We start from the raw sequence: 17,049 nt of genomic DNA, 5'->3' as shown, positions 1-17,049 counted from the left end.
TTTCCAGTGGCCGCTAGAATGGGAGCAAAAAAACAGGAAATCCTATTGGAGTAATACAGCAAGAACATGCCCACTAATGTTTCTTAGGTTTCGTTTCAGCCGCCATTTTCTAACCCCGCAGTGGAAGGTCGAGGTGAGTGGCAGCAGTGGACGGCGGTGAGCCAGGTAAGTCTGCAAAGTATTAAATATGGATTTTATTTAAAATGAAATGTCAGCAGAATTTTTGTTGGCTTACTTGAAAGGTAAAGCCTGTGCTTAACATTGCTGCTGGCGAGTTTGTGGGTCTTACTGCATAATTGCCATGGTCGATGCTAAAGCTTCTACGTAGTCAGTCATTACACTACGCACAAACTACATTGATGTGTATTTTATTTTGTTTTTAATTTACAACTAAATTACTCAATAGCTGCTTGGTATGTAGCTTAATTTACCATGCACAGTGTGTTTTTACTGCGTTAAGTCCTGTGTACCGACCATTTTATCAAAGAGGGTTTACTCCGAATTGAGTCATGTACACCACCGTTTTCCCTGCTCTTTGGTTAGCAAGCATGTGTTTTGTTTTTTAAAAATTTATTTTTGATCAGTCTGTTTTCTCCTGTTCAGTGTGCAAGCACACTGAAAAAAATGGGCTGTTGAATTAACATAAAAAAATCTTGTACATCGGTTGCACATATTAAAATCATGTTCACTAAAACAAATTAAGCAACCTCTGTAACCAGCTTAGAAAAAGCCTAACAGCACCGGTTTCATCTTACACCAATTCAACTAGGAACCAACACCATATACAGTCATTGGTATTTACAATTGCTCTACAACCATCACACCATGTAACACCAGTCAATATTATGTCACTGCTAGACTGCTATCTTTTTGTCCTACCATCTGTCCTACATTAGTAACCCCATTATTCAGTGGTTTGCCATTCAAAAGCAGCTATAGTATTTCTTTCAGATTGCTAACACAGAAAAACAGAAATGATCACACAATAGCAAAAAAAAAAAAATCTGTTTTAGCAATTTGAAGAAAAAAAACCTCAATCGCGGAGTCTGTTTTTCAGGACCTGGCATTTTTTTGACATGGTGGTACCTTCCAGCTCCATGACTACCTTTTGGAGAACCTCAAAAGTGTATTTGAGTTCTTTAGGGTAATCCAAGTTGAGCGCATATATGAGCCCAAACAGCATTGCTGCTGCTAAAGCCACATTGTCTATTTCCTGCAATACCTGCTGCCCCTCCAGAATGATCCCAATGTCGGAATGGTCTGCGATATGGCGCTTCACAACAAGAATGCCAACTGTTGTTTCTTCCACTGCCTTCTGAATGTGGATGTCATCTTCTTCCTGCAGAGTAAGATAAAACGATATAGTGAGAATGTGTTAAACAAATCCATTAAAAACATATCCATACATTGAGTCTGTGTAGTATAAATAATTATATGATGGAATGTAGCATGAAACTATATCTGATGTATTCCTAAGGGTTGTCTTGACACAGGGCTGTAGTCATCATCTTTTGATCAAGCCCACTCTTTGCCAATCAAGCTCATGACCTTTATCCCTTTGTTGTTAGGCCACAGGCTGGCTAACAATCATTTGATGATCGTGCTTTTCCTCGGAGAGGAGGAGACACACTTTAAATACTGTAGAAAGATGTGGTTCAGGAGGTCAGTACAGTGTAGCCGCCCTGGCGGTAGGCTGTGCTGCCCTCCGGGCTTATACGGGCTCGTGATTCTAACTTACTGTCATTTTACAATAAATGTTCTCTGCCATGTTTTCAGCCTACAGATCGCCTCTGTCTGCTTGCAGTATATATTTTTGCACTACATCTGCATAGAGCCTTCAGTTTCTATGACCCATTAGATCAACTTTACCTCCCTGACTCTGACTTCATGTGATAATGACCTGTTTGGAAATTTGTCAGCATTTTGTGAAATTCCAACTTTTGTGTAGTTCTGCAGTTCTTGTGTCCAAATGGGCCACAATTTACACTTACCACAATTTCTCGAACAAGGTTGCTCGGGTCCTCATTGAGGTAGATGCACAACCCTTTCAGAAGGCACTCCCGCCCAACATCAACATCATCATTATCACGATCACCATCACCATCCTAGGTCAACAGGGATTAGGAAAAAGTGACATTTAATTAGACAAACATTTTACTTTACGACACACATCAATCATCATCCCACAGCAGTGAGGCAATTCCTACCTGAGTAATGGGTGACAAAATGGTCTTTAGATGTGTGCCAATCGGGCCAGCTCGGTTTTTGAAAAGCTTCACAAGCTTGTCGGAGAGAATGTCTAGCTGCGAAAGAAATCTGGACTGGAGGGGGATGGTTGTGATCCGCTTGAATTCGGCATTGATCTGAGGAAGACAACAAATAAAGAGATATACTGGTATTATTGCTTAAAATCCCCTTCACACCCTGATTTCAACTAATTAATTAAATGCTCCAACACAAAAATAAAAAAGGTTGGCCCCTTGCGGAATGAACAGGACAGAAAACATCCAATAGTTTTGAGTGTCTCGTTCGAAACGATTCAATGCTGACATGTCTATCAAACTTAAGTGTGAATTGATCCATCCCCTGTTGTTAGAGATCACCAAGTGCTGTCTGTAGGAAAAAGAACCAGAAAATGTGATGCAACATAGACCGAGTAATGAACCAATGACTACTATTAAGTGAATGGGGCATAGCAAAATGAAACTAAAAGTGAGTCACTATGCCCCATTTACTTAGTGTAAGTGACCAGTTCACTATTCGGCCTATGTTGTATCAAATTTCTTCGTTCTTCTTCCTATGGAGGGGTTCAGTGATGTAAACAAATACAATGCTTGAACATTCTATTTTGTTCCCAGACAACTTCCTCTACATTAAGATAACGTATGGAATGTTAAACAGGAAGTCCTGTGGGAACAGCAATGGAACTAGAACCTAAAATGGTCCATAGACAGCATTCAGTGACCTTGAATAGGGCTACGGCTCAATTCACACCAAACCTCCTTAAACTGCCAGATGTCCCTCTCCTCCACTCTCTGTGTCATAGACAACGCTTGTCCTGTACTCTGGAGGTGGGCCTTCAGGGAATGTCTAAAGAAACGCACTTTCATATTCAGCTTGCTAAAAGAATTTTCAAGGATCTCCCACCTAACCTTTAATTTTCAGTGATTTGGACAGAAACCTGAAATATAAACCATCAACATGGCAACATAAAGCACAAAAATAGACACAAAAAAACAATCTCTCTCTATGAACCACATGTTGCATGCATTCGCCAATCACAATCCTCTTCAGAATCATGTCAGTTTACAGTTATCATATTGCCTCACCTCTTGTACTTCGAAGAGGGCTGGCCATTTTTCCTGGACCTCATGGATCAAGGGTGTGTTACGAACAATTTCTTGTCTTCTGTAAGCAAATGTCTTCTCCATTTTCATTCTTATCACCTCCCTGCTATTCCTCCTCTTAACGTCAGAAGTAAGTTCCGCTCTAAGCTTCTCAAGGGACACATCATTTTCCCCTGTAGGATAAGCAGGGAAGTAGTTGACCTCGGATCTCTTTGGTTTTTTTATTCCAAGAGCAGGACTTGTTTTGATCCCAGGTGTCCGCTCAACAGAGTTGATCATCACCTCAGGACACCCCAGTTTCCTCAAGCGAGAACAGTAGAGTGCCAGTTTATTCTTCAAGCTACTTTTCCACCCAGCATATCCAGTGAAAGAACTTTCTTCAGTTAGGCAAGGGTGCCTGGAAATGAGGGCCTTCCCAACCATGCTAAACTGCTTGTCAGTGACATAAAGACCATACTTGACTATTTCTTGAGTTAGTCCATGGAGAATGTCTGATTTCAGTTTAGGGTCTGCATCTGCACAAAGCAAGGTACCTTTCTCCTTGTAAGCTGCATTTGCCCTCTGAAGTTTCAATTCTGCATCATAAGAAAACATAGGGCATTGGAAGGTGGGAGGCCAAAGTGACCTTGACCCAGATGGCTCAGACTCTGGTGAAGAGATGATGTCAGTGTCGACACTGTTAACAGATGGGGATGAAGGTCCTTCAAAATTTGAAGTGGTGGAAGGAGCAGCAGTTGAGATGGAGGGGCTACTAGCATTCATGGGAGTTAAGGCATCTGGAATTACCCTAATTGTCCCTCTATCCTGTAATTCGTCCATGGAAGTCAGGTTCATAAAGTCATTTCCAAACAGCGAGTCCATGAACTGCAGTCTAAAATTTGACATTAAGCCACACTGTCTCTGTACTTCACAAATCAGGTCATCAAGGGCTGTAGGTAGTCCTCTTGGGAACGTCAATCTTTGACACGTGTTGTCTGTCAGGACGATTTTCAGTATGGCTGGGGAACTCATGATCACATCAGTCTATAAAGAGGATAAAGAAGAAAGTATTAATACAGTTGAATAGAGACACATTATGCTTGTTTATAAGGTAAGTGTTAACACAATCCATATTGCACAAAAATTCAACTAGAATGTGAAGTTTAGTTGCAACATAAAAAGATAAAGAAAAAAAGAGACATTTATATAACCAAGCAGATTGTTAAGAAAGTTGACTAACCTTTAATGTGGATATGCCTTTTTAAAGTAACCATGCGACTCGATCCAACTAAGTAATCAGCCAATGGATAAGGGTCACAGAGTTCAGTGATGGCCACAAGCTTTAATTCTCTAGCTGGTGACACACTCAGTTCAAAAGCTCTGTAGTGCTCATTATACCACCCACAAAGCAATTTCAGAAAGAGGAACAGCTCTTCATTTTCAACACACATCTGAGTGATTTCAGCAAACTCTGTCAATCCACTGACTGATCCATAAGTTACAATCATCCCTTTGTTATAGTGTATGCCACTACTGGATGCCTTATTGGCAAGATGCACCACAGATGTACTGGGAAATTTTGACCTAAAAGCCTGTACCACTTCCTCCTTCAGGACATTAACTGGTACAGTGGACACATGGGATACATCAAGGGTAGATTTACCATATGAAGGTGAATTCATGTGAAAAGCAAGCATAAACTGATGTTTCGAAGCCAAAGTCAGTGGTACATTCTTAAAGCAACTTGTGTGCTTTACAGCCTGCTTAAAGTAGCCATGTTTCGCTTCAAATCGAAGCGTCCAGAGTGCGACTAGAGGGCCGAAATTCCTCATCATGATGGGATAATGCTCAATTAAATGGTGCTTTGGAAGGAGTTGGAGATCAGGGAACAATTCCTTGTATCTGGTCCTGTGCTCAACTATTTTGCTGCGAAGGTACGAAATTGATTCATCAGTGTGCACTGGGCCAACAACAAGCTCAACAATATCCTTTAAATCCATTAATACAAGCCATGCTGGCTCATCTTCTGGAACTATGGAGCCAATCAAAAATGGCAGGAGCCGTAAGAGGCACCAGTTCTCGTGAGCATTTCCCCCTATACTTGTCCGACTACATGTATTCTGTGGCAGCACATGGGGTTTGTTCGTTTTATCTGACCACTTGTAAGGGAAAGACAAGATGGCTTTATTCAAATCATGCAGTGTAAAGAGCTTCTTTGAAATCAGTGACCTCAAGCAGTATGCAAGCTCCACTGGAACGATCCCTTCAAGAAGATCATGTGCAACATCTGGAGGAAATCCAGACACAACATGAAAATGAGATAGGGTTTTCGTCAAAACACACTCTCTTTTCACTCCACAGCAATGCACATTAGCCTCAAGAGCAGCTGTAACATGAGTCGCATAACCCTCTTTCGATCTGAGGCTGAAAGCACCAGATGCCACAAAGTCAGATTGTGTTTCAGAACGTTTTGCAGTGCAAAATCGACAGAAGTATTCGCCAGAAAAACTCTCAATGAAGCCTGCAATACTATGTGCACCCAAGTTATCTGCCACAACACAATGCACTGTGCCTTTAAGACACTTGCCTAACAAAGGCACATACACACCAAAGTCTTCTAGTATTTTCACATCTCGAAGGAGAGGTTCCAACACTTTGTCAAAACCATAGGTTTTTACATCAACACTTTTGCAAAGTACCGTCAGAAATATTGATGACAACGATGAGTGGGAGCCAGGTGGTAGGTTGCCTAGAACCCAATAAACACCACAAAGCTTATGTTTGTTTCGAGAGGTCCCCAACGGATTGCAAGTCTCAAAATCGTCAACATAAAGACGCAGTGATAATCTTAATTCATCAGAATTCAGAAAAGCATTACTCTTAAAATACACACCGTCTTCAGGGGACCTTAACTCAAAGAAAGGCTCAAGCTCAGTATCCTGCTGTCCTCTATGGTTGTCAATGACCTTATCAAGAATGACTCTGCAATTCAGTGTGTTCTGCAAAGACTTCAAAAGTGGGACATACTGGAAAGTGTGTTTTTTCTTGTGATCTAGTGTGTAGGTAACTGGTTCAACAACGCCAAATTCTTCCTTATAGTATTTTTTACGTTGGTATGTAGTACTGAGTGTGCCACCCTTTTCAATTGCTTGATGAACTGGGTTAGATATCGCTGCTGTGACTATTTCAGTTATCACTGAGTCATCAACCTGGAGGTTGTGACATTCAAAGATTGTGCTTAACGATCCCCGAAAGAGTGAGGCTGATGCAGTGTTTAGTAAGAAGTGAAGTTCCTGTAAAAAATCATCAATAGCTGTACCTGGTACATGCACCAAATGCTCCAACTTCAATAAAGCTGCAGCAAGCTGCTTCTGAATTGCACTTGGCACTTCACTGTGCGTGACAGTGTGATCTACAGGTGGAAGACCCTCTTCCACACTCTCCTCCACCTGACAATCAAACAAATCAGATGATGAATGTGAAGGTACAATAGTATTCTTCACAATTTCAGGTCTAAAATCAGCTAAGGTGTGTGGATTATGTTGACGACTCTTGTGAGACTTAAAGGTGCCATAAACACTTGAAAATTACAGTCAGTGAACATGCAAGCTCATTTTTCCTCAGATGTGTGTTGATGTGAATGAAGTACTCCCTTTCATTGGGCAAATTGCAACAGTTACATATGTGACAAGAGAAAGTGGCCAAATCATCTAGAGTCTGACCAACTTGTGTGGAATGCAATCTACTTTGATGAACAATCAAAGCATTCCATGTTTTAAATGTACACGGGCAATCTGAATATGTGCAGGGGTAGTTAATGGTACGGCCAAAGTGGGGATGATGGAGTTTGTAATGGGCAAGCAGGTCAGACCTGCTTTCAACAGCTGCTGGACACGCCTTGCACTCCCACATTTACTGTGAGAAAGAGAGAAAGAGAAGGGTATTACAACAAATGAACACAGACACACTCATAATATAATACTAGTAACATAACAAACACTTAAAAATGTATAAACTCAATCAGCAATTAATTTACTATGCCTTGTTCCATCTAATAATGCAGGCACTGTTGAGTTACTGATAGGCAATAAATAACTTTCACCCAGTGTTTATTGAAGATACAAGAGCTAAAAATGTCAATTTAATACAACTGCCTCATTTTCACAGCAATCTGTGCATTCGCGGTGCAAAGTTTTTGTCAGTTTTCGTTTAACATGCAAGTAATGCATGCAAATGTAACAGATTAGATGATGTACATAGCACACGTATTCAGCGCAGCTTCCATGTGACAAAGCTGTCCAACGGAGTTCTTGTTTTCCATGCCTGCTGTTGCGCGTGTTCACTTGAGAGCAAGAGCTGCAGGTTTGGTTCACACTGGAGAAAATTTACACTGACCTATTTTTTTTTTACAAAACCGAAATGTGCAGAGCACAAACCTGAGCAAGTTAAACTTTTACACTCACTTATTTCACAAAATAAAAGCATATTTCAGAGATTTTAATGAGTTTTCAATGTGGACTTTCCCCTCTTGGTAGCCAGTAGACATGCCTTGGCGCCTTCATCAACTGGTTAGCTAGCTTAGCAACGTTTGCACTTGCTAGGTTTTAAATTAGCCTAACTGTTTCGCAAGAAACAAATACATTCGCCATAAAACACACGACATGATAAAATGCACACGAAATGCACACAGTCGGCAGTTACACCACGACAACGACCGCCGAGCAGAGTTATCCCTTAAATTCCAATGTTATATCCTATTATCCTAAAGTATGTGAAAAAGTGACGTTAGCTATAATGTTACTTGAGATAGGGCAAGTAACTAGCAGGCTAACGTTAACGCTAACTGTTATCTGCTTGCAAAGAACACATTGACTTGGTCGGTGAGCTAACCTTACTTAACTGAATCCAAGATTAAGAATCAAGTGCTTTTACCTTGTACTGTAGGAACAACTCTTCAAATCACACCGCCGAAGTACCACATTTGAAAAGAGACGAGAGAAAATGGCGGATAACGTTCCTTCGTCGTTGTCGTTGTCTCAGCTCTGACATCTGCTCTTCTCGCGCACATCCACAGGGCGGAGCTACCAGACTAAACAAAACATAACTTTTTTCTTCTCTCCCAACATGACAAAAACTTATGAATTTGATATGCTCTAAGAATCACTTGGGTACACATGATTTATTTATGTTCACAGGGAAACAGGAATAAATCATGTGATGTACATTCATTGAATTTATGCAAGTTCCACAACCCCCATTTTGCCTTTTTTTCAGTGCACGTGTGTTTTACTCTGAATTGAGTCGTGTACATTGATGGTTTTTTCCTGCTGTCAGTGAGCAAGCACGTGGTTAGCAAGCATGCGTGTTTTGTTTCACCTGCTATTTGGTTAAGAAGCATGCATGTTTTGTTTCACCTGCTATTTGGTTAGCAAGCATGTTTTATTTTGAATTGAGTCGTGTACATTGACCGTCTTCAGTCAGTCAGAAAACTTTAATTTTCCATGCTATTGCACACGCGTTTTACTTTAGAGTCCTTTGTATACTATTTTTATCTGCAGCTGGGTTAGCAAGTACATGGCTCTGACGGTCGTTCTAGTCCCAGTGTGATAAATTGGCATTATAGAAGCTCTGCATTGCACTAACGTTATGGATATGGCATGTACTTAATTTGTTGCTGCTATGTAGAGTTTGCCATTATTTTTGTTAATATGGCTTTACACAATCAGAGCAGCATAGTCAACATCACGAGATTGTAAAATACACATTGAATAAGTCAAGGTGGACAATGGATTATATGTTAAGGCTTTGTGAATAATTGTAGAAATGATATTAAAAATAACCTTCTTGTGTCATGAAGGATGCAGGCTGTGCGTGTAAAGTCAGGGAAAGACAGAAGTACCTCTGTTTTGAGGGCCAAGTGACCTACACATCGTTTTTGGAATGTGGTGAGTGGAAAACTTAACGAGTTTCATGCAATCTATTAAACATATGAAAATAGTCAATTTTGGGGGATGGTGCAGATATCAATAAATGATTACTAAAGATGAGATATACCTGTAAGAGGCCAATTATTATCCAGCTGCTATACTAACCATTTAGGTTTATACATCTCAATTTATTAAATTTCACTGTTTCCCTTGTTCTGGTGTTTATTTTAAATAGTGCGATTTTATTGTGTTCACAGCTGCCAAGAAGTTCAGCATCCCAACTTTGGACTTAAAAGTCTTTGACGACTCAAAGACTGAGGTTGATGAGTAGGAGGTTTGCCTTTTATTGACAGGATAGTGTAGAGTGGATAGTAAAGGGGAGAGAGACTGGGGGAATGACACACTGTACAGATCAGCACAGTCAGGAATCGATCCGGCCATCACTGCATTGGGCATTGCCAACATGGGACAGGTGCTTAACCACTCAGCCACTGAGCATCCCAGTGTCATTCATTCTTTGAGTCTTGGCTAGCCTAACATGTTCTGTGTAAGACAAGCAGATAAATCTGCTAAATTGTTAGTTTGCTATATTTCAAATAATCTTTTTGTATGGTATTTTTTGGTAGTTACTATAATACTCTATACTATACAATTATAGTAATTGTATGGTGTTAGTGTTAATCACACCAACTAAATGTTCCCCACAATCCCCACTGGAGCATTCCAGTGGGGATTGTGGTTGCAGAGGACTCTGATAACACAATAATATTGCAGCACAGTCCTGCCACAAGACGGAGAGCTGACAACACCTCTCTTGCCCAAGTAAGCTATGCTGATTGCTATACATCCTTTCAGAAAATTTACACAAATTTTAATGTATTATCCATTGAAGCACAAGGTTGTGCTGTCTTACCTTAGACACAGCTCTGCATATTGTTGACAGTATCTCCAACATACAAGTGTAGTGTGCTTGCAGACAAGTGTTAACATTGATTTTATATTATTGTATTTTTTACTGTCACTTAGATGATTGAAAATGTTCTAAAGAACAAACCTGGAGGAGAGAGGATCATCAATGAGTATGCTCGGACAAAAAGCCTAACAGATAGCAGACGGCGTGACATGGTCAAGATATTGGTTGCACATATGACAAGTGAACATGGGTATGTTGAAATATTTATTTCATTCACAACTAAAATGTTTTTTTATGCACCATCCACGCCTAGTTTGCTGAAGGTGTCATTTACACTCCAATTAGAGCTGGGCGATATGGGAAAAAGTCATATCACAATATTTTTTTTTATATCAGACGATATCGATATATATCACGATATAAAACAATTCACTATTTTGTGAATTTTAAATGTTCCCTGCTACTCTTAATTGAGATATGAAGATATCAGAAGGTTAATTTTTAATTAAATATTTATTTTCTGTCAAAGGTGAACATGACATGTAACACACATCTTAAATCTTTCAAGTTTAAAGGAGAACATAAACAAAACAGACATTATTTTGTCAATGTCAAATGAATAAAATAGTATCAAAATATAATTAAATTTTCAGAAACTCTCCTTTGAATACATTGTTTTAAATATTGTTTTTTTAAGAACAAACAATAAAATAGAACAATAAATAGCCAAAAAAATGTCTTATACTCTCAGTGCAATTTCAAGCAGCTTTCAAAGACAACATAAATAAAATAGACATTGGCTCAACTGTTATCAGATGCTCAGAAAAAAGGCACAAGAAATCCCAATGAGTGCAGTACTGTCTCTCAGTGCTGTCAATGTTTTGGGTCAGACAGACATAAGCCTACACTAGATTGCGGGTGAGGAAGACAAGTCTATCCACTGCTTCCGGTTTTAAAGCTGCCCTGTTGCAGGTCACAATATTACCCCCTGTGCTAAATACCCTCTCAGAGGGGGTGCTGGTCGCTGGGATGCACAAGTAGCGCTTTGCCAGGCAGCTCACTCTTGGGAAGTTTTTTTCATGGATTTTCCACCACTGCAGTGGGTCCATTTCACTGTCCGCATCTGGTGCCAGCAAGTACTTGTCAAGCTCACTTTCCACTGTCTCTTTGTCAGTAAGTCCTGTGCTGGTGGTGGGACATGATTTCTTAAAGAAACTGCCCAATGATTTTCGCTGTTTCTTCTGGGTGGGTAGCACTGCAGCAGCTTCTGCCCCTTCTTCTCCTGGTCCCTCTGTTCTTGCTGAAGTGGACGGGTCCTGGTTTCCCTCCAACATCTCAGACACTGCTCTCATTTTGATGGCATCAATCTTTTCTGGCTTGGTGTATTGTACCTTAAAACGTGGATCCACCAAGGTTGCAACATCAAGCAGGTCATCTGTTTTCTGGTCAGCATACTTTTCGTCCAGGTATGCCATGACTGTCATCTTCATGTCCTTTGTGAGTTGTGATTCATCGTCAGAAGTTTTCAGAATCTGTGTTTTGAAGAGATGCAGCATTGGCTTCAGGTATGACACACTCACATAACATTCACCAGAGAGTGAATCAGTGAACTCCAGTAGAGAATTCAGGGCCTCATGCATAGCCTCCAGCACTTCTAGGTCTTGCCAGGAGGGAACCAAGTGCCTGGTCTTCTTATCTGCACCCAGTACCTGAGAGATGGCTTTCTGTTGTTCCAACACCCTCTCAATCATTTTCTGACGTGAGCCCCACCTGGTGGGTGACTCTGTCACCAGCTTGTGTTGGGGTAGGTGAAACTCTTCCTGAGCAGCAGCCAAGTCTCTCTTCTTCTTCCACGAGAAAGAGAAGGAAGCCACCACTTTCTTACAAACACCCACAGCTCGCTCCACCCTCTTGTCTTTTCCTGCTCTCTCTGAGGAAAAAAGATAAACAGCATAAATTAAACTGTTGTTATTTTACAGTATATATTGTTCCTGTTTTTGTGTCTCTTGTTTAAATTGATATTTTACATATCCTTGTTTTTTTATACTTCTTGTTTACTATTTGTTATTTCCTTATTCTCTCTATTTTTGCTATCACTTTGTTGCTGTATGCTAATGTGGGATTTCAAGCTCATTCCTCCTTATTTATTTGAGCTGGACATTTCTAAACATTTCCTTAACAGTTCCTAGTTTCTAAAGTAATTAGGAACTTAAATAAAACAATTTAGGAATTGAAATTTACATAAATATTCAATTAATCAAAAAAAAAAGATTACTTACAGTAATGTGAAAACATCCAACAGTACAATAAGTTAAATGCTAAGTTAACATGCCAGAATTTAATCACCCTGTCCAGATTTTGTTATTGTTTGCATATTGCAACACTGTACATACATTTATTTTTTATATATGATATTGATGAAATTACAAATTATTTCAGCAGAGGCAGGGATATATACAGCAGAGGGGGGCTTACCAACAGCTGAGTGAAGTCGATGCCCAAAGCATTGCAGCCGAGTCCAGTTGTTGAGGGATGTGGCCTTGACTATATTCGTCCCACTGTCTGTTGTGATGCAGACTTGTTTGTCTTCACTCAAGCCCCAGGATGCAAGTGCTTCTGACAGTCCTGCAGCAATTATTTCACCTGTATGGTCTTCCGGAAAGTACACCGTTTGAAGGCATTTGCTTATCAGATTCCAGTCTTTGTCTATGAAGTGGGCAGTGAGGCTCATGTATGGCTCAGATGTGCGACTGGACCACATATCTGACGTGGTAGCAAAGTGTGCTACATTTTGCAGTTCTTTCTCGACTCTCTCTCTACACTCATTATACATCTGTGGGAGTGTGGTGTGGGAGAAATGTTTACGCCCAGGTAGTTTGTAACGAGGGTCCACAACTTTTAGCATCCACTTGAACCCCTTATTTTCCACTGTGCTTATTGGTAGCATGTCTTTTGCAATACAATAAGCTACTGCATTTGTTATATCACGGTGTCTCTTCGATTTTTTGTCATAAAGTATGACACTGGATAAAGGAGACTCTATGGTCTTCTGTTGCTGCTGCACAGGCGTTGTTTTGGGGGGAAGACTAGTACTTGTTCCGGGCTGTGTTTGTAAAAGTTCTCCGTGCTCAAGCGGGTGGCGCTGCTTCAGGTGATGGAAAAGATTAGTGGTATTCCCCGTCTTTGTCGGAACATGTGCTTGACATAATTTGCAGTGCACACTGCTCTGTTTCGTGTCGGACTTTAAAAAACCAAAATGCCTCCACACCACCGAACTTTTTGGGCCCTTCTTGTCAACGATGTCATCCCTTACGTCTTGGGCTTCCGTCATTTCCTTCGTCGGAGCACTCATTTTCTTTTTTTTAAACTGCTGCAGCAGCACAAACAAACACGCCGCGACTAGCTGCTGGCATGGCTCTATTCCAGCCACGTGATTGGTTCAGTGCGGCGCAACTCTCGTTGTCATTGGCTATTCGTATTGTCTGTCAAAATATGGACGAATGTAATCTATCGAAAATTATATCGACCATGTTTCATATCTCTATCGAGGAAAAGTTTTCATTGATAATTATCGTTATCGTTTTATCGCCCAGCCCTAACTCCAATACTTCCAACGGTGCTCATAGTGTCTATCTGTGTAGGACAAGTCCTTCAAGGCGTGTCAAAGAGGATTACGCAAAGGGGATCATCAGCTTGTTTCCATACCTGGCTGATCCAAGGAGCAAGTTGGGTTATGTAAGTACAGAAAACAATAAATTCAGCATTTACTCTTCACTTCTAAACTCAAGACATTTTTCAGGCATGATGTATATCTAGATTTTTTTGCTTGGCTATGGTTTGAGTAAAACTAAAGATACTAACATTTATGCATGTCCACCATCTCTGCCATCTTTCCCTAACTCTTACTTTAAAACCCTTTCCTGACTTTGAGTTTAAAACCCTTTTTTAGTTTAGTACTCCAGTCCTGAGCAAGTTCAGCTCAGCTGCTGAAGTTTTAAGATTAAAAGTGTGAAGATATTTTCTCCTGCTGATTTAAACATATTCAAAATATTTCATTTTGAATAACACCTTTTAGGAGCATTATTACAATGCAGAAGATGGGAGTATCTGGCTTGGAGACTGAAGTTTGTCCAAAAGGAAGCTTCTGGTGGACAAAAGAAGGCCATGAGACTGTCAAAAACACAAACAGGTATGTGTTATTGTTACCTGGAACCAAACTGTACACATGAAAAACCTGGCAGAGTTCCCAAGCCTTATTTATTAAATCCTAGGACACTGTCATGTCCATATCCACTGTTACAGGGTGCCCAACAGCTGATCGAGACTTGAGAGAGGACAGTCACCTAATGACAGACATCTTGTGCTCTGAGGCCTTTGCACTGATGAAGCATACAGCTGATGAAGGAATTGTTATGACTAAGATGAGGCAGACCTTCAACTATCGCCAAAATATCATTCATGATCCAGTGAAGTCCTCTGACATCTTTCTGGCCTTCCCGAGATTCCTGGACATAGAAGTATTAGTACGTTGATCTTAAACTACCTTCATTGTAACTTGTAAAAATTGACTTGCATGTTGGAAAAAAGTGACTATTAAAATTGTATGAGTTAAGGAGATTTAACAACTTGACCTCATCTATTCTACAGATTGAGCAAGATTTTACTTTGCTGTTTGATGATGCCATCTCTGCAAAGTTCCTGGAGAAGTGGCCCACTACATACAAGAAAAAAGTCCTCGAGCAAAGCTGTGGTCTCACACAGTCAGATGACCTTCAGTACCTCATTCAGAATGCGGAATCCACAGCAGAAGTGGAAAGTGGTGAGGCAAAAATAAATGCATTATATTGTTGTTGTTCTGGTTTGGTTGTGATAAGATTTAATGTTTTAGGAAAGAGCACTTGATGTAGTTAATTTCATTGTATTTTGTATAAATGGGAGCATAAGAAGTGCAACACTGCCACCTGCTTACCATTTTCGGTACAGCAAGTAGTGATTTGTTTTTTGTATTAAACTTTATTATGGAAGTGTTTTTTTGTTTTTTTCTTTATTACTTGTTCTTTCAGGATGGGACCTGATCCTTGTACACCTGCTGCCACCGTCACCTCATGGCCGCAAGAGACCAGGAAAGCTCTCCGCCAGACAAGCATGTGAGAATCTTGTGAAGTTCATCAAGGTAAGGCTGCAATACAGGAAACATCACTAGCTATATCACGCTACATGTTGTATTTTTGTAGTTTTTTACTGGATGAACAATCATAATTTGCATATATCAACATTTCTCTCTCTTCCTATAGCCAACACTTATTTTTTCTTCAGTTCTAAACTTTGACCTTTTCTCACTTAAGTTGACACAACACTAATGCCACCTTGTGGTCTGAATGTGCAACATTACAAATGAAAACTTGTGTAATACATTAACTTTATTTTTAAACACTTCCATATGAATTGTGAATCATGAACTATTATAGTGAATAAAAGATACAAAAGTCATTCCAAACGTTCATTTTATTGCAACTAGAAATGCAACTAGCTAGTAGTTTTGTCCCTAATCCTAACAAATCTAATCATGTCATGTTATCTGTATGTTTTTTTTTTTTTTAGATGTTTTTTCCAACTATTTTCAGATGGTTCATTTTAACAGCAGACTAATGAAACTCTTTGTGTCACAGACGGGGACCAGCATCCAGGGGCATCTCGATGGCATCACAGAAAGCCTTCAACCATACCTGCTTGCAGTGGGAACTCAGAGGAGTGTGATTCACAAGTACTTTATTGTCATTGACAAACATGCAATACCTTGTAAATCATCCGGCTCTCTTGCCTGTTTTGATGAGCTTTTCAAAGCTCACTTTGTCTTTGGTACTTCATACAACCACGATCTGGTCAATGTGTACAACTTCCTGCAGACAACCATTTATGAAATCGATATTGATACAACCAAGGTGAATCCTAGAGTTGCAGAGTTGAGGGCTCGGATGCTGCGTTGAGTAGATTGTCTTTTTTTTCTGTGAGGGCTTCACTACAGAATTAAGGTGATCTGAAATGTTCTGTTTTATTTGTAAGAGCTCTCAGGCAAATGCTAATTCCCTGACAAAGCACTTGAAAGTGATCCACGGTCTTTGCTCTGGTTTCTGATCTATTTATTTTACCTTTAAAAACCTTGCAGTGTATAATGACTGAGTGTAAGAAGTTATATAGTGAGTGAAATTCAGTTATATATATAATAAAGTTAAATTCTATTTAGAGTCAAATTCAATTCATCATAAATTTTATTTGGAGTAAAATTCAGTTCTATTTATAGTAAAATTTAACTCTATTTTGAATAAAATTCAATTCTATTTATGATAAAATTTAATTCTATTTTTTTTGTGACAAACTTTTTTTTGAACATTATATTACAAACATAGTGCCATCGCCCTGTCATTAAAGATTCTTTAAAGGAAAAGAAAAAGAAAAAAAATATATACATATATATTGTACACATAAGTAAACAGAAAGAGGGGAAGTAAGGGACAGGAGATAAGTCGACCTACAAAGATAAAGTAAGCAAGAAAAAATAAAAAATAAAAATTTCCTGACCCACCAGTGGGAGAAATTTAATTCTATTTTGATTAAAATTCAGTTCTATTTATAATAAAATTTAATTCTATTTTGAGTAAAATTCACTTCTGTAAAGAGTAAAATTCAGTTCTATACTAGGGTAGAGGAGTTTTTATTTTATACTAAATGGAGTGAATTATTATGTAAAGTATTTGCACTAAATAGAGTAAATTTAACTCTGAAAGTTTAACTCTGCCATGAGAGTAAATTTTACTCCATTCAGACTGGGACCAAATGTTGTCTTTTTTAGAGTAAAATTTTATTCAATTTGAGTAAAATTTAC

General features: G+C 39.4%; 1 protein-coding gene across 1 annotated transcript; it reads left to right on the top strand.

Annotated features, from left to right (window-relative positions):
* The first annotated feature begins 10,383 nt into the window (after nt 1–10,383).
* On the top strand, nt 10,384–16,153 carry LOC141012898 (uncharacterized). Its single transcript, XM_073486446.1, has 7 exons — nt 10,384–10,416; nt 13,808–13,901; nt 14,242–14,355; nt 14,469–14,689; nt 14,814–14,985; nt 15,230–15,339; nt 15,836–16,153. The coding sequence occupies exons 3-7, from the start codon at nt 14,331–14,333 to the stop codon at nt 16,151–16,153; spliced, it is 846 nt and encodes a 281-aa protein (XP_073342547.1). The 5' UTR covers nt 10,384–10,416; nt 13,808–13,901; nt 14,242–14,330.
* Nucleotides 16,154–17,049: the final 896 nt, after the last annotated feature.

This window comes from Pagrus major, chromosome 18 (assembly GCF_040436345.1).
Source record: "Pagrus major chromosome 18, Pma_NU_1.0".
Lineage (NCBI taxonomy): Eukaryota > Metazoa > Chordata > Actinopteri > Spariformes > Sparidae > Pagrus > Pagrus major.
Note: the sequence above shows the minus strand (reverse complement) of the source record. Positions and strands in the feature narration are given on the sequence as shown.